Consider the following 11,805-nt stretch of genomic DNA (forward strand, 5'->3'; position numbering starts at 1 on the left):
CGTATTGGTGGTTCTGCGCCTGCGCGAGAAGCGCCACCGGCTCAGTGCGCGTGCGCATTGCGAGACGAAGTGCTTGGAATAAGCGGTCGGGAGCAGACTTACTGATCCCTGGCGTAGAGTAGTGACAACACCGGCTGTGTGAGAGGAGTCGGCGGTTTTTTCCGCAGCGGCAAGACTGAGTTCGGCAGCGACCGGACCGTCTCGAAGGCCGGACCCGGCATGTCCCGAGTGTCGCGGTGCCGACAGTGAGGTGCGCGGCGAGCGGGATGGGTCGGCGGCGGGTGCCGGAGCTGTACCGGGCCCCGTTCCCGTTGTACGCGCTTCAGGTCGACGCCAGCTCGGGGCTGCTCATCGCTGCGGGCGGAGGAGGCGCCGCCAAGACCGGCATAAAGAATGGCGTGGTGAGAGCACTGGGCCCCTGAGACCTGGTCGCCCACGGGCTGAGGGCGATGCTGGAGGGTGGCGGGGACGAGCCGCACCCCAGTTTCGGACCCTGCTCCTTCCTGGGTGGGAATCCCCGGCATAGCTCACGCCTTGGGGCGAAATTTCCCGCGATCGTTTCCTGTCCCGGCGGTCGAGAAACTCTTGAGGTAAAGTGAAAGCTGCACAGCGCTGCCTAGGCTAGAATGCTTCAGTTCGACCTCCAGGGCAGCTGCAGAGGTTTTATCTGGGGTCGCTTATGGGGGTCCACACTGACTTGTCTTGTTGTCGTCAACAACCGGGAATTTGCCCAATAGGTCAGGTTTCGTTGCTCTACTGAGCATCACTGTGCTGTAAACTCGAGGTATAATCCCATCCCTGCTTGCTGAACAGATTTAGTAGAGAGAGAGGGGACTCGGAAAAGTCTTGTGAACTAGTAAGTGCTAGTCAGCAAAGGGGGGTCCCTCCTTCACTTTATGGAGTAGAAGTTCGTCCTTGAGGTGCTCTCTAGGCACCCTGAACCTTGCCCGGCCTGTTTCTCTCTCCCATAGCACTTTTTGCAGCTCGAGCGGATTAATGGGTGTCTGAGCGCCTCCTTGCTACACTCCCATGACACAGAGACTCGGGCCACCATGAACTTGGCACTGGCTGGTAATATCCTTGCCGCAGGGCAGGATGCCCACTGTCAGCTCCTGCGTTTCCAGACAAAGCAGCAGAAGGGAAAAAATAAGCCAGAGAAGGCAGGTGAGAAGCCCCATCTCGAGTTTTGGGGTTTAAATGAGGATTAGAATGAGTAAGATTACTCAAGCGACTGAAGCAGTAGGACGGGAAGTGGAGTTACAGTAGCAGGTGAGAAGCTGGACGCTGTCCAGCTGTGTGTAGAGAGAGCAGGGCTACTTACCCTAGAAGCCTGGAACTTGGCAGGCTGTCTGTATTGTAGGTTCTAAGGATCAGGCGCCTCGACAAAGGAAGGGAACCACCCCAGCAGAGAAGAAATCTGGAGCTGAAACCCACCAGGAAGGGGTTGAACTCAGTGTCCAGAATTTGCAGGCGGTGCAGACAGACTTCAGCTCAGATCCCCTGCAGAAAGTGGTGTGCTTCAACCATGATAATACCCTACTTGCCACTGGAGGGACAGACGGCTGCGTTCGCATCTGGAAGGTGTGACTTGGGGGATCTGGGAGGACGGGTCAGTAGCAGCATGACCAGAGCTGTGAAAAACCGAACCTGGGTTCAGGGAAACGCGTGAGTGGAGCCTGCACTGAGTGACCGTTAGAAGAGATGAAGGGTGGGGAGCATTTCACTCTCGGGTGCCTGGTCTAACCACAGTGGTGGTTTGACTCCAGGTACCCAGCCTGGAGAAAGTGCTGGAGTTCAAAGCCCATGAAGGGGAGATTCAGGACCTGGCTTTTGGGCCTGATGGCAAGGTGAGTAATTGAGAGGGTAGAAAAGGAGGTGGTTATGCTGCTTGTCCACTAAGTGGGTCCTCTAACTGTCCATCCTTGGAATCTTGAATCCTCACCAGTTGGTAACTGTGGGCTGGGACCTCAAGGCCTCCGTGTGGCAGAAGGATCAGCTGGTGACACAGCTGAACTGGCAAGAGAACGGACCCATCTTTTCTAACACGCCTTACCGCTACCAGGCCTGCAGGTGTGACGCCACTAGTGCGGTGCTGAAACAACAGTGGGAAAGGACTGGGGGAAGCTGGGCTGGTTGTAGGTCTTGGTTGGTATTAAGCTCAGGCCTGACCAGGGTGCAGGGGCGCCCGCTGGGTAAGGAGGGTAGGGTAGGCCTGGGCTCTGAACAGTCTCTCCCTGAACCCCCCCCCCCCCCCCAGGTTTGGGCAGGTTCCAGATCAGCCTGCTGGGCTTCGGCTCTTCACAGTGCAGATTCCTCACAAGCGTCTGCGCCACCCCCCACCCTGCTACCTCACAGCCTGGGATGGCTCCACCTTCTTGCCCCTTCGGACCAAGCCCTGTGGCCAGGAAGTCGTCTCCTGCCTTAGTGTCAGGTGTGAGGCAATGCAAGTTTGGCTGGGTTTGTGGGTACCTGGGGGACTTTCTGACACACCTGAGAACCGTTGCTGGTGAATGAAGGTGGCTGCACAGGCCTCCCTGACAATGAGTGCTTTACTGTTGTTGCAGTGAATCGGGGACCTTCCTAGGTCTGGGCACAGTCACTGGCTCTGTTGCCATCTACATAGCTTTCTCCCTCCAGGTAATGGGTTGAGATGATCACAGTCCTGTGGGCTCTTTGGGATGGGGGCTCTAGCCCCATGCAAGAATCTGGCCCAGCCTATGGAGGGAATGCCTTCTGGGGGTGGGAGCAGGGTTTGCCAAAAAGAGTATTCCCAACGGGATTTTCCCTCACTACTCTTATCCCCAGCGCCTCTACTACGTCAGGGAGGCCCATGGCATCGTGGTGACAAACGTGGCCTTTCTACCTGAGAAAAAGGGTCGTGGTCCAGAGCTCCTTGGCTCCCATGAAACTGCCTTGTTTTCTGTGGCTGTGGATAGTCGTTGCCAACTGCACCTGCTTCCCTCACGGCGTGAGTCACTGGGGTGGGACTTGGACGGGGGTGGGATGGGACTCGGCCCCACTTTTAGCCGTAGAAGAAACTTGCCCTGGAAAGGGAGCTTGTTTGTAGCCCGCTGCCACTCCTGAATGGGCTGAGCTCTGTTCCCTGGGCTGTGAAGGCCCTTTGCCCTCTCATTGCTTCTTGCCCCTCCTGCAGGGAGTGTTCCTGTGTGGCTGCTGCTGCTGCTCTGTGTTGGGCTGATTGTCATGACCATCCTGCTGCTCCAGAGTGCCTTGCCAGGCTTCCTTTAGCCTCCCAGTTCCCGAAGTCCTACACCAGAGAGGAGGCTGGACCCCTTTACTCCCCTGGCTCCACAGCTGAAGTTGCCTCGGCTGGGGCTTGGTTGTGGCCCTGTGCAATGCTGAATTATGGGAACCCGGCATTCATCATCTGTGGATCCACCCAGGAGTGGAGTCTAAAGCCTGGGCCACACCACCTGCCTCCCTCTCCCTGCTAGAGACTCCAGACCTGAGATGATCCTTTGTCCAGGAATATGTGAAGATGTCCAGGAACCCAGCAACTGCTGTCCTGCAGTTTCTCCCCCTGTAAGCTTGTGGCCGTTGCTCTCCACGTGAGGCCCTGCCATTTGCTGGAGCAGGCACGGGGCAAAAGAAAGCCCCAGGTAGTCATCTGTGGATTCAGCTGGCCCCACACCAGCCCGGCCAGGTATGCCATTAGTTCCTGGATGGTCTGCCCTGGCCTTGAGGAAAGGCACAATGAACCCTCAGCCCATTTGGCACGAAAAGTTGGTATTTAATAAAGCGGGAAGACTGAACCAAGACCCCGAATGCACTCATGTCAGCACTTGCCGCCTTCAGCAGGGGTGGCGGCCCCGAGGCTGAGCAGCTCCGCGGGGTGCTGGAAGATGGCTTTGGCGAACTGGTGGAAGAGGCGGTTCATGTAGCAGTGCTGCCAGGGGAGCAGCCCCTCCAGGAAGCCGATGTGGCCGCCCTGGGCTGTGACGAGCAGCGCCACCCATGGAGAGTGCTGGGCAGCCTGCAGGGGGAGGGCTGGGGGCGGGGTGGGAGAGGTCAGCTCCCACCCGCCCTCTCTGAGCACAGGCCCATGCCCCCTCGCCCTGGGCTCTCAGTCGCTCAGGGGCAGGCTGCTCACCGTGGACGGGGGAGAAGGGGTCATCTGCTGCATTGAGGCAGAGCACAGGGACCTGGATGGCGTCTACCTTGGTTCTTGGGCTGGCTGCTTGGTAGTAGGTAACGCAGTCTTCATAGCCAAAGACCACAGCGGTGTAGCGCTCATCAAACTCGCGGATGGTGCGGGCCTGTGGGTAGTGGAGGGGGTTGGGCTCGGAGGAGCATGGGGTGGGAAGGCATAAGAGGAGCAATTTGAGGGGGGGTCGAAAAGACTAACCTGAAGCACTGAGTCCACATTGACCACCTTTTCTATCACTTTTCTGTTTCTGCAAAAGATCACGTGGAGGTTGGCTCTACTCCTGGACCCGACTGAGCCCCAGCCTCTGCCTTAGCTCACGAGTAAGGAACCTTGCCCATCCTACCCTGGCGCCCTCCCACCTGCCCCAACCCTACCGGTCCACGACACGGCAGAGTGCAGCAGTGAGGCGCTGGTTAAAGAGTAGTGAGTTGAGTGGGGTCTCCAGGGAGCGGGTGGTTTCAGAGGAGTCCCAGCACGCAGATAGCGTCAGGGCCGCCACCAGCCCTGCAGCCTGCCGTTTTCGTGCCAGGTGGTTCAGCACGAGTATCCTGCAGGTTGGCCAGGGGCCGTGAATGAAGTGTTTGCATCAGTGAGTTGGGACAGGGGAGGGGGAGAGGATGTGAAGGAAGGAAAAACTGGACAGGCAGCCTTTACCCTCCCAAAGAGATGCCCACGGCCATCAGTGGAGCTTGGGAGTAGCGGTGCTTTATGTGGTTCACAACTGTCTCCAGATCTTCCGTATTGCTGGCACAAAAAGCCCTGTGGGTCTGAGGAAAACCACATCACTGGTAAGAAGGGAGGCCTTGGCCAAAAGGCAGAAAAGTGGACGGGCTCAAAGATGGATAGGTGGTGCCCAGGGCCCAGCATCTCTGAAGGGAGCAGGGTGCAGGGCTACGGTGAGGAAGGAGGGGACTCACCAGCAGTTCTTCCCCGCGGCAGCCTCGGTTATTAAATACAACCGCCCTGTGGCACACACGGTCCTTCGTTAGCTATGTACTCTAGAAGCCCTCCCCTCTGGCAGCCTCCAGAAAGCCCTCCCTGGGTCTCAGTGAAAAGGCGCCTTAGTCTAGCCCTCCCCAGGCCTGATGACCCCTCTGTTTGAAATTGTATCACCCAACTCCAGCGCCTTGCCCAGCCTTGCCTGTAGCCGTCCCTTACAGCTTGGCTCACTAGATGCAGCATGTATTTTTCCTGGCTACTGCCCGTGATTCCAGGCAGCAGTAATACAATGGGCCGCGTGGCTGGGTCAGGGAAGAGAGAGCTGTCGTGTAGGCCGGCCCAGTCCAGCAGGAGCTGTCCTCCATCTGGGGTTTGGATGGCTTCACTGCAGTTTTGTAGAAAAGACACACCAAGATACTATTAGGAACATCTTGCACTTCAAAAGGTTTGTCCCCTGATAGACCCTCAAACAACTCTTAGCTTCCCATCGACAGCATCTGAGGGTGTGCTTTATATAACATGTTAAGATGAAACATTAAGGTGTAGTCGGGGCATAAAAGGTTGAATATTACCTCATGATTGTGCAATGATGGAGCTTGCCACACAGCCATTCTTTACCTTTAATACTCTGAGGTAGATGGGGCAAAGAACCCTCTTCGAAGAGGTAGGCTGGACTCCCCTATACTTGCAGCTTCATGTTCGCCCCCATCTGTCCCTTCTTACCTCCAGTAAGGGACTTCAGGCTGAGATTGCAGTAGGACTCGAAATATGGTTTGTAGTCGCCCCTCAATACACCACAGCGTAGGGTAGAAAGTCTCCATGGTGATTGGACAGTGTTGCTTCAGAAAGGCCAGAAACCGGGACCCTGTTACCAGTCGAGGTTTCTGTAACCACATAACACAATTACCTGCTCCCCGCCCCACACAAATCAGCCCGGAGTGCTCAGCCTCATGTGGAGGTGAGAAATCCAGCTTCCAACTGCCCCTGAGTTGATTAAGAACCAGGGCTGGGAGCCATGATGGCTGATAGGTGCCTGAGCCCGTGAATTGTCCAGCTGCAGGAAGGCCTGGGGTTCTGGGCAAGGCTGAAGAAATGCAACATGTTCCACAGGTGACCTTTGCCTCCCGAGCCTGGCTCTGCCCCCCGACCCCGCTGATTGCAGAGCCCCATTGTTGCCCACTTCTGTTCCCTCGTGTGCACCCGTTTGCTCTTCCTCACGCGGCCCCTGTTAGACTGTACACTGAAGATGGAATATTCCCAAAGTGGACACATTTTCTCTTCCTGCTGACCAGGTAACAGGAAAGGGCTGGGGCCTGGGACACTTAGCCCTCTCAGCTCCTCCATGTGTTCCAGACAGTGAACGAGGGCCTGGCCTCCTGAGGCTTGTGAAGGAAGAGCACACTAGACAAAGCAAAAGCCCTCATACTCAAGAAACAAAACTACTTTTGCAGGCCCTGGGGCACTGAAAGGCCCTGTAGTCCACTACTCAGCAGGGCTGGGCAAATTGTGAACTAAAAAGGCCAAGTTTGTAGTGTGACTGAGACGTGAGTGCTACACGTACCCTGTCCTTAAGGCCTGGGTTAATGCCTGTGAGTCTCTGCTCTGCAGACAGAGCTAAGCCCAGCTGTGTGAACTAGGATTTATATGTGAAGAAACTAACCTCGGTTCTGTTGTTTGCCTAAAGCCACAGCAAGCAAGAAGCAAAGTGGAGCTAGTAATTGTTACCCACTAATATTAGGTAAAACGTGTTCAGTGCTTGTTAGGTCCCAAGCATTGTGTTCAGCACTGGGCATGATCACAGCCTGAGATCCTCACCACAATTCGAGTCAGGTCCTGTGATCCCCTTGAGGGATCATGTTTGAAGGTTAACTTGTAAAAGGTCATGACGCTTGCAGTTAGTGGAACTGGTAGTCTCAAACATAGGTCTACCTGACCTAGAAATTGTGCTCCTACTCACAGATTTTGGTCAGACAGCTCAGTAGTGTAGAACAAGATGCAAATTAGACCACAGGTTTGATTTATGCAGGTTGGTTTCTAAAGTAAATTGTTTCAGGACGCATTCCTCAGTATTACGCTATTGGTTGCTGTGGGTGAATCAGTATCAACTCATTGCCATGCTGGACAATCCAGATTCCATGCCCTTAAGGCCCTCAGAATGGCACTTCTGCGTTTTCACAGCGATGTGGAAGTCAAGGAAAGGTTTGGAGTATGAAGTGGCAGCTCTGTGACTTCTGTGTGGCTGGTTCAACCAAATAAATAGTTTAGCTCTTCTCTGAAATGGCTGACTTTCCAAGTCAGACATCTAAGGTAAGATTTATAGGGTATGTGAACTTTGGATTTTTAAATTTTTAATGAGGCAGGCATTTTATACACAATGCATGTAATGGTAGAAAGTTCTGAAATTACAGAAAAGCCCAGGTATTACATTAATATTCCCTACAGATCTTTGTAAAGGGCTTAAATCTATTGGTTTCTTCTTAGCTACCTAGAATCTTAATGATTAAAAGATTAGATTTCAGGAAGAACCTCCAAGTTCATAAAAATCACCCCCTTCAATACTCTTAACACCACACTGTTCACGAAGGTCTAGACACAGGAACCTAAAACATGCATGCAGGAGAGGACTCTCCGTAGACTTGAGCAATGTGGGGAAGCCCCCCTCTCAGGAGAAGCTCGGGCCTGCGAAGCTGCTGTTAGGCTTTAGCCACAGCCCCCACGGGCCTTCACTCAGTGCAGCCAGGGAGAAACAGCAAAGGAGAGTGGGAAAGCCTGCACAGCTCCCTGCCTTCCCAGGGTGCCTTCCCTCTCGCCTGCCCCAAATGCTTGTCCACATTATAGGTGGCGGCTGGCACCGCTCTCATGCCAAGAAAGCTCAGCTGGCATGGAAAGCGCACGGGATGCGGGCAGTCTAGGTGAGCACCAACGGGCTCTCCGGGCTCTCCGTTATGTGACCGGCAAAGGAGCCACGCCGAAGCGCGGGGTGTGGGGGATGGTGGGGTTGGGGCGACTAACTTCGCCGGTGGTGGGAGACCCAACCTTGCCAGCCCCCATATGGGGCTGGAGCCCGAGGCTGCAAGCTGCCCCCTAGATCCGAGTATCCCCAGCCCGCCAGCCAGCGCTCTGGCTCCGCACCCACCTGGGGCACAAACGCCCAGTAGTAACCCAAGTAGAGGACAACGCCCAGAACCAAGAGCAGAAAGATGGACTCTGTCCAGGTGCCATTCTGGGGGCTCAGGAAGGAGCTCAGCATTTTAGACAGCTGGGTTCCGACTCCCAAGTTCTCGGCTGGCTCCGGCCCTGGACTTTTGACTAGTGGCCCCGCAGGTGCGCGCCTCGCCCCGCCCGTTACGTGCCATTGGATGCCTGTGCAGGTACCACCTCCCCTGCCCGGCGGTTCGGGGCGCCCGACCCCGCCCACCGCCGGTGCGGCCCCGCGGCAGCGAGGGGCGGTGCGAGGAGGCGCCCGGGGTTGAGGGGGCTGCACCCGCCGCCTTGCGCTGAGCCGGCTCGGGTGACTTGCGCGCGGCCTCCCTCCCGCGGCCACCGGATCTCGAGCCATCGCGCCTCCTGCTTCCGCTTCGCGGGCACCGGGAGCGCAGTCCCTCGAGAGGCCGGGCGACCCCCCCCTCATCCGCCATGTTGGTGAGAGGCATCCCGGGCCCTTCCATAAGCTCTGCCCCGGCCAGTCGGGCAGCCTGGCCCGTCTGCCCCCGCCTCTCGGCCGGCACTCAAAGGACTCCGCGGGCCCAGGATCACACTCGGCCCCGCCACACGGAATGCGGCCTTTCGCAGCGACACGCGGGGACACCGCCCCCAGGTGGTGACACCTGGTGGCCACTCCTAGTGGTCCTCACACCCTGGACACCATGCACACGGTGACGCCCGCACTGTCCCTCAGCTACTCAGGGGCTCAGCTACTGGGCGGTAGCATCCCACACAGTCACGCACGCGAGAAAGCCACTCAGTCACTCCGCTGCAGCACACAGTTCCTGCAGGCGCCACATTTCCGCATCGCCGGTGAGGCTGCTCCTGTCTTAATTGGCAGCAGGACCTCAGCCTTGACTGAAGAGTAGAATGAGCCAGTATTTAAAAACTTGCGTGCCCAGGCCCCCTTCCCTGGCAGAGCTGCTCTAGGAAAGAGTCCAGGCTTCGGTAGAACGTACCTCGCGCCAGGTTCCATGTGTGGTTAAGGTGGAGCCCTAGGAGAGTGGGGTGCTGACTGAGGGACACACTAGCTCTTTCAGGCACTGACGAGGGTGCTCCAAAGCGCAATCCAGACACTAAGCGACGACATTCAAGGTGACACCAAAAAGTGGGCAGGACTTTGCCTGGAGAAGGGGTGAGGGCGTGGGGGTGGAGAGGAGTTATTCCAGGAGAGGGAACTATTCGCAGAAGCCTGGCTGTGAGGGCTTCCTAGAGGAACCACAGGGAATGTGATGTCACTGGAGCACAGGAGAAGGCCCAGAACCAGGCTGTGAACACAACGTGGAGGGTGTTTGAGTGACCCTAGGGGTGAAGGAAAGTCATCGGGGTTTAAGAAAGGGTCTGCAACATGATTTAGAATAGCAAGTCACTGGAGAATCAATTGGGAGGATGGAGTGAAAAAGTGGCCAGTTGGAGGTGTTCACAGAACTGAGGCTGAGGCAGAGTTGACAAGGCCTTGGAAGTAAGTGACAAGAGCAGAACAAAGCATGAATGACCCCTATTTTTCTAACAGCATAGGTTCAGGGATTCATGGTAGTAACCTCCAAAGTAGGGAAATGGGGGAAGGGCAAGATTTGAGGTGGAAGGTGATGCACTCCTACCCCGACACATGGAGGTTGGGGTAGATGTTCTAACTGCGCATTTTATGTTCTGTATTTGTCTTGGGTGTCCACTAGTCACAGGGCCAAACTAATGACCACAGTTGTTTACCTCTCCTGATGAGCTGCAGTCCACACTCCGAACCACTTCCTTTCTCTAGCTCTCACACAACAGCCAGTATTTCTGTGTTCTAAGCCAAGGTAGGGCCAGGCACTAGACAATTAGGGACAGTCCCTGCTCCCCAAAGCCCACCACGATTATTCAAACTGGCCACTGCAGACCAAATGTTCCTCTGCCTGGCTTGCCTTTGCCTGCTTTCCCTTGCTCCTCTCCTCTGCCTCTGACCTAACTGGTTTGTGTGGAATTGTGCAGCAAGTTGTGCCTCTCATTTCTGGGAGGAACTGTCATCATCAACTTCTCTTTCAATGACAGTGACCTCCTGCGTGGTCACTTAGTCATGTTTATAAATGAAGACCTGGGTACAACCAGTAGGATGTTCAATTCCTGCTGTAGTCCGGGGTGTAGAGATTGGAATGCAAGACTTGAATTCAGCAGCATTTGGAGGCTATATTAGCTCTCCAGGTTGCCATAACAAAGCACCACACACAAACTGGGTATCTTAAGTAACAGACATTTATTGCCTCCCAGTTCTGGAGGCCAGAAGCTCACAGTCAAGGTGTCAGCAGGACTGGTTCCTCTGGAGAACTGTGAGGAAGAATCCGTTCCATCCAGCTCTAGCTTCTGGTGGTTGGCGGGCAGTCTGGCGTCCCTTGCTATGAAGAAGCTTCACTCCAACCACTGCCTTTATCTTGGCATGTGTGTGTGCACATGCACACAGTGTTCCCCTTTTTGTATGGACACCAGTTAGTTGGATTTGGGGTCCTCCCTGCTGTAGCCTGACCTCATCTTACCTGTTTCTGCACTGTTTTATTTCCAACAAGGTCACGTTCTGACATACGGGGCTTAGGACTCCAGCATGTGACTGGGGGGAGTAGCACAGCTCAACCCATAGCAGAATGAGGGCGGCTTCCTGCCCAGAGCAGAGGGGCCGGGAGGAGAGAACACAAAGGGGACTCAGACATGAGAAGGCTGAGCAGGGGAAGGGTGCTGCTGTATGCGTGGGGGGGGGGGCATAGGCAGTGTCCATGGCAGGCACAGGAAGGACAACAGGGCGACCTTGATGAGTGTTGTCACGGATGTGGCGGAAGGAGCTCGTGGAGAGGGAGACCTGAAAGATCCCGCGAGGCAAGTAGCCATTCAAAGAGCCAAATCCTTGGGTCAGTGGGGTCACTGGGTGAAGATGTAACCTCGGCGGAGAGACTGGCCGCTGGGACAAAGAGGGCCGATACTCTTCTGACCACAAAACGCAGCCACACTCTGCAACACTCTAGGCTGAGCACCCTTAGGATGATGCTTTCCCAGACCCCCACCCCACTGCACCCCACTCCTGCAGCTCACATGGAGCCACTCCAGGGAGGCGACTGTCAGCAGCACAGTGACAATTTGCCAGGAACCAGCAGTCAGCACTGTCACGTAAGTGTCCCCAACACCTCAGGAGGAGTCCAGGTAGCTCAGCCGAGGCGCCCCTAACGCCTGGGTGTCACTCACCCCATCAGTCGGCGCTGGCCACACCCTCCCTGCTGTCACACTGGATACAGTCACACAAAATACCCCCGCAGGGTGGCAAGCTCCTGACGCACAGCACACCGCCGGCCGCAAGGACAGCAGTAAGTCGCGTCTCTGCTGTCAGCAGCTGGCTCCCTGCAGGTGGTGGCAGGCGCGGCGTCGCCGGTTACTCGGGCGGTATCCACGCGTCTCCCTCCCGCCTCCTCAGCCCCGCCATCCTCCTTCCGCTGGGCGGCGGGGAGAGGCCCGCCCGCCGGTGGAGGCCTCAG

General features: G+C 56.1%; 3 protein-coding genes across 4 annotated transcripts in view; 2 read left to right on the top strand and 1 right to left on the bottom strand.

The window, feature by feature from the left end:
* Positions 1–54: 54 nt before the first annotated feature.
* PREB (prolactin regulatory element binding) lies at positions 55–3,778 on the top strand. 2 transcript variants are annotated; one of them, XM_012727664.1, is made up of 9 exons: positions 55–401; positions 972–1,164; positions 1,361–1,581; positions 1,767–1,847; positions 1,946–2,070; positions 2,258–2,431; positions 2,565–2,637; positions 2,806–2,968; positions 3,456–3,778. In XM_012727664.1, exons 1-9 carry the CDS (start codon positions 267–269, stop codon positions 3,473–3,475), a joined length of 1,185 nt encoding a protein of 394 aa, XP_012583118.1. In that variant the 5' UTR covers positions 55–266; the 3' UTR covers positions 3,476–3,778. The 2 variants fall into 2 exon arrangements, with proteins under 2 accessions (XP_012583118.1, XP_004686423.1); XM_004686366.2 differs by having other exon boundaries at positions 3,155–3,776.
* A 5-nt stretch (positions 3,779–3,783) lies between these two features.
* ABHD1 (abhydrolase domain containing 1) lies at positions 3,784–8,357 on the bottom strand. Its single transcript, XM_004686047.2, has 9 exons — positions 8,244–8,357; positions 5,831–5,991; positions 5,310–5,492; positions 5,086–5,131; positions 4,823–4,935; positions 4,543–4,716; positions 4,367–4,415; positions 4,112–4,277; positions 3,784–4,008 (listed from the first exon to the last, which is right to left on the bottom strand). Exons 1-9 carry the CDS (start codon positions 8,355–8,357, stop codon positions 3,797–3,799), a joined length of 1,218 nt encoding a protein of 405 aa, XP_004686104.1. The 3' UTR covers positions 3,784–3,796.
* A 3,155-nt stretch (positions 8,358–11,512) lies between these two features.
* Positions 11,513–11,805, top strand: part of CGREF1 (cell growth regulator with EF-hand domain 1) — a 13,150-nt gene continuing 12,857 nt past the window's right edge. The window contains exon 1 of the mRNA XM_012727682.1: positions 11,513–11,637. The gene's annotated coding sequence lies outside the window, so the exon portion shown is untranslated. The remainder of the gene's footprint in view (positions 11,638–11,805) is intronic.

The sequence above is a fragment of the Condylura cristata genome, unplaced genomic scaffold (genome assembly GCF_000260355.1).
Source record: "Condylura cristata isolate star-nosed mole 26May11 unplaced genomic scaffold, ConCri1.0 scaffold00020, whole genome shotgun sequence".
Taxonomy (NCBI): domain Eukaryota; kingdom Metazoa; phylum Chordata; class Mammalia; order Eulipotyphla; family Talpidae; genus Condylura; species Condylura cristata.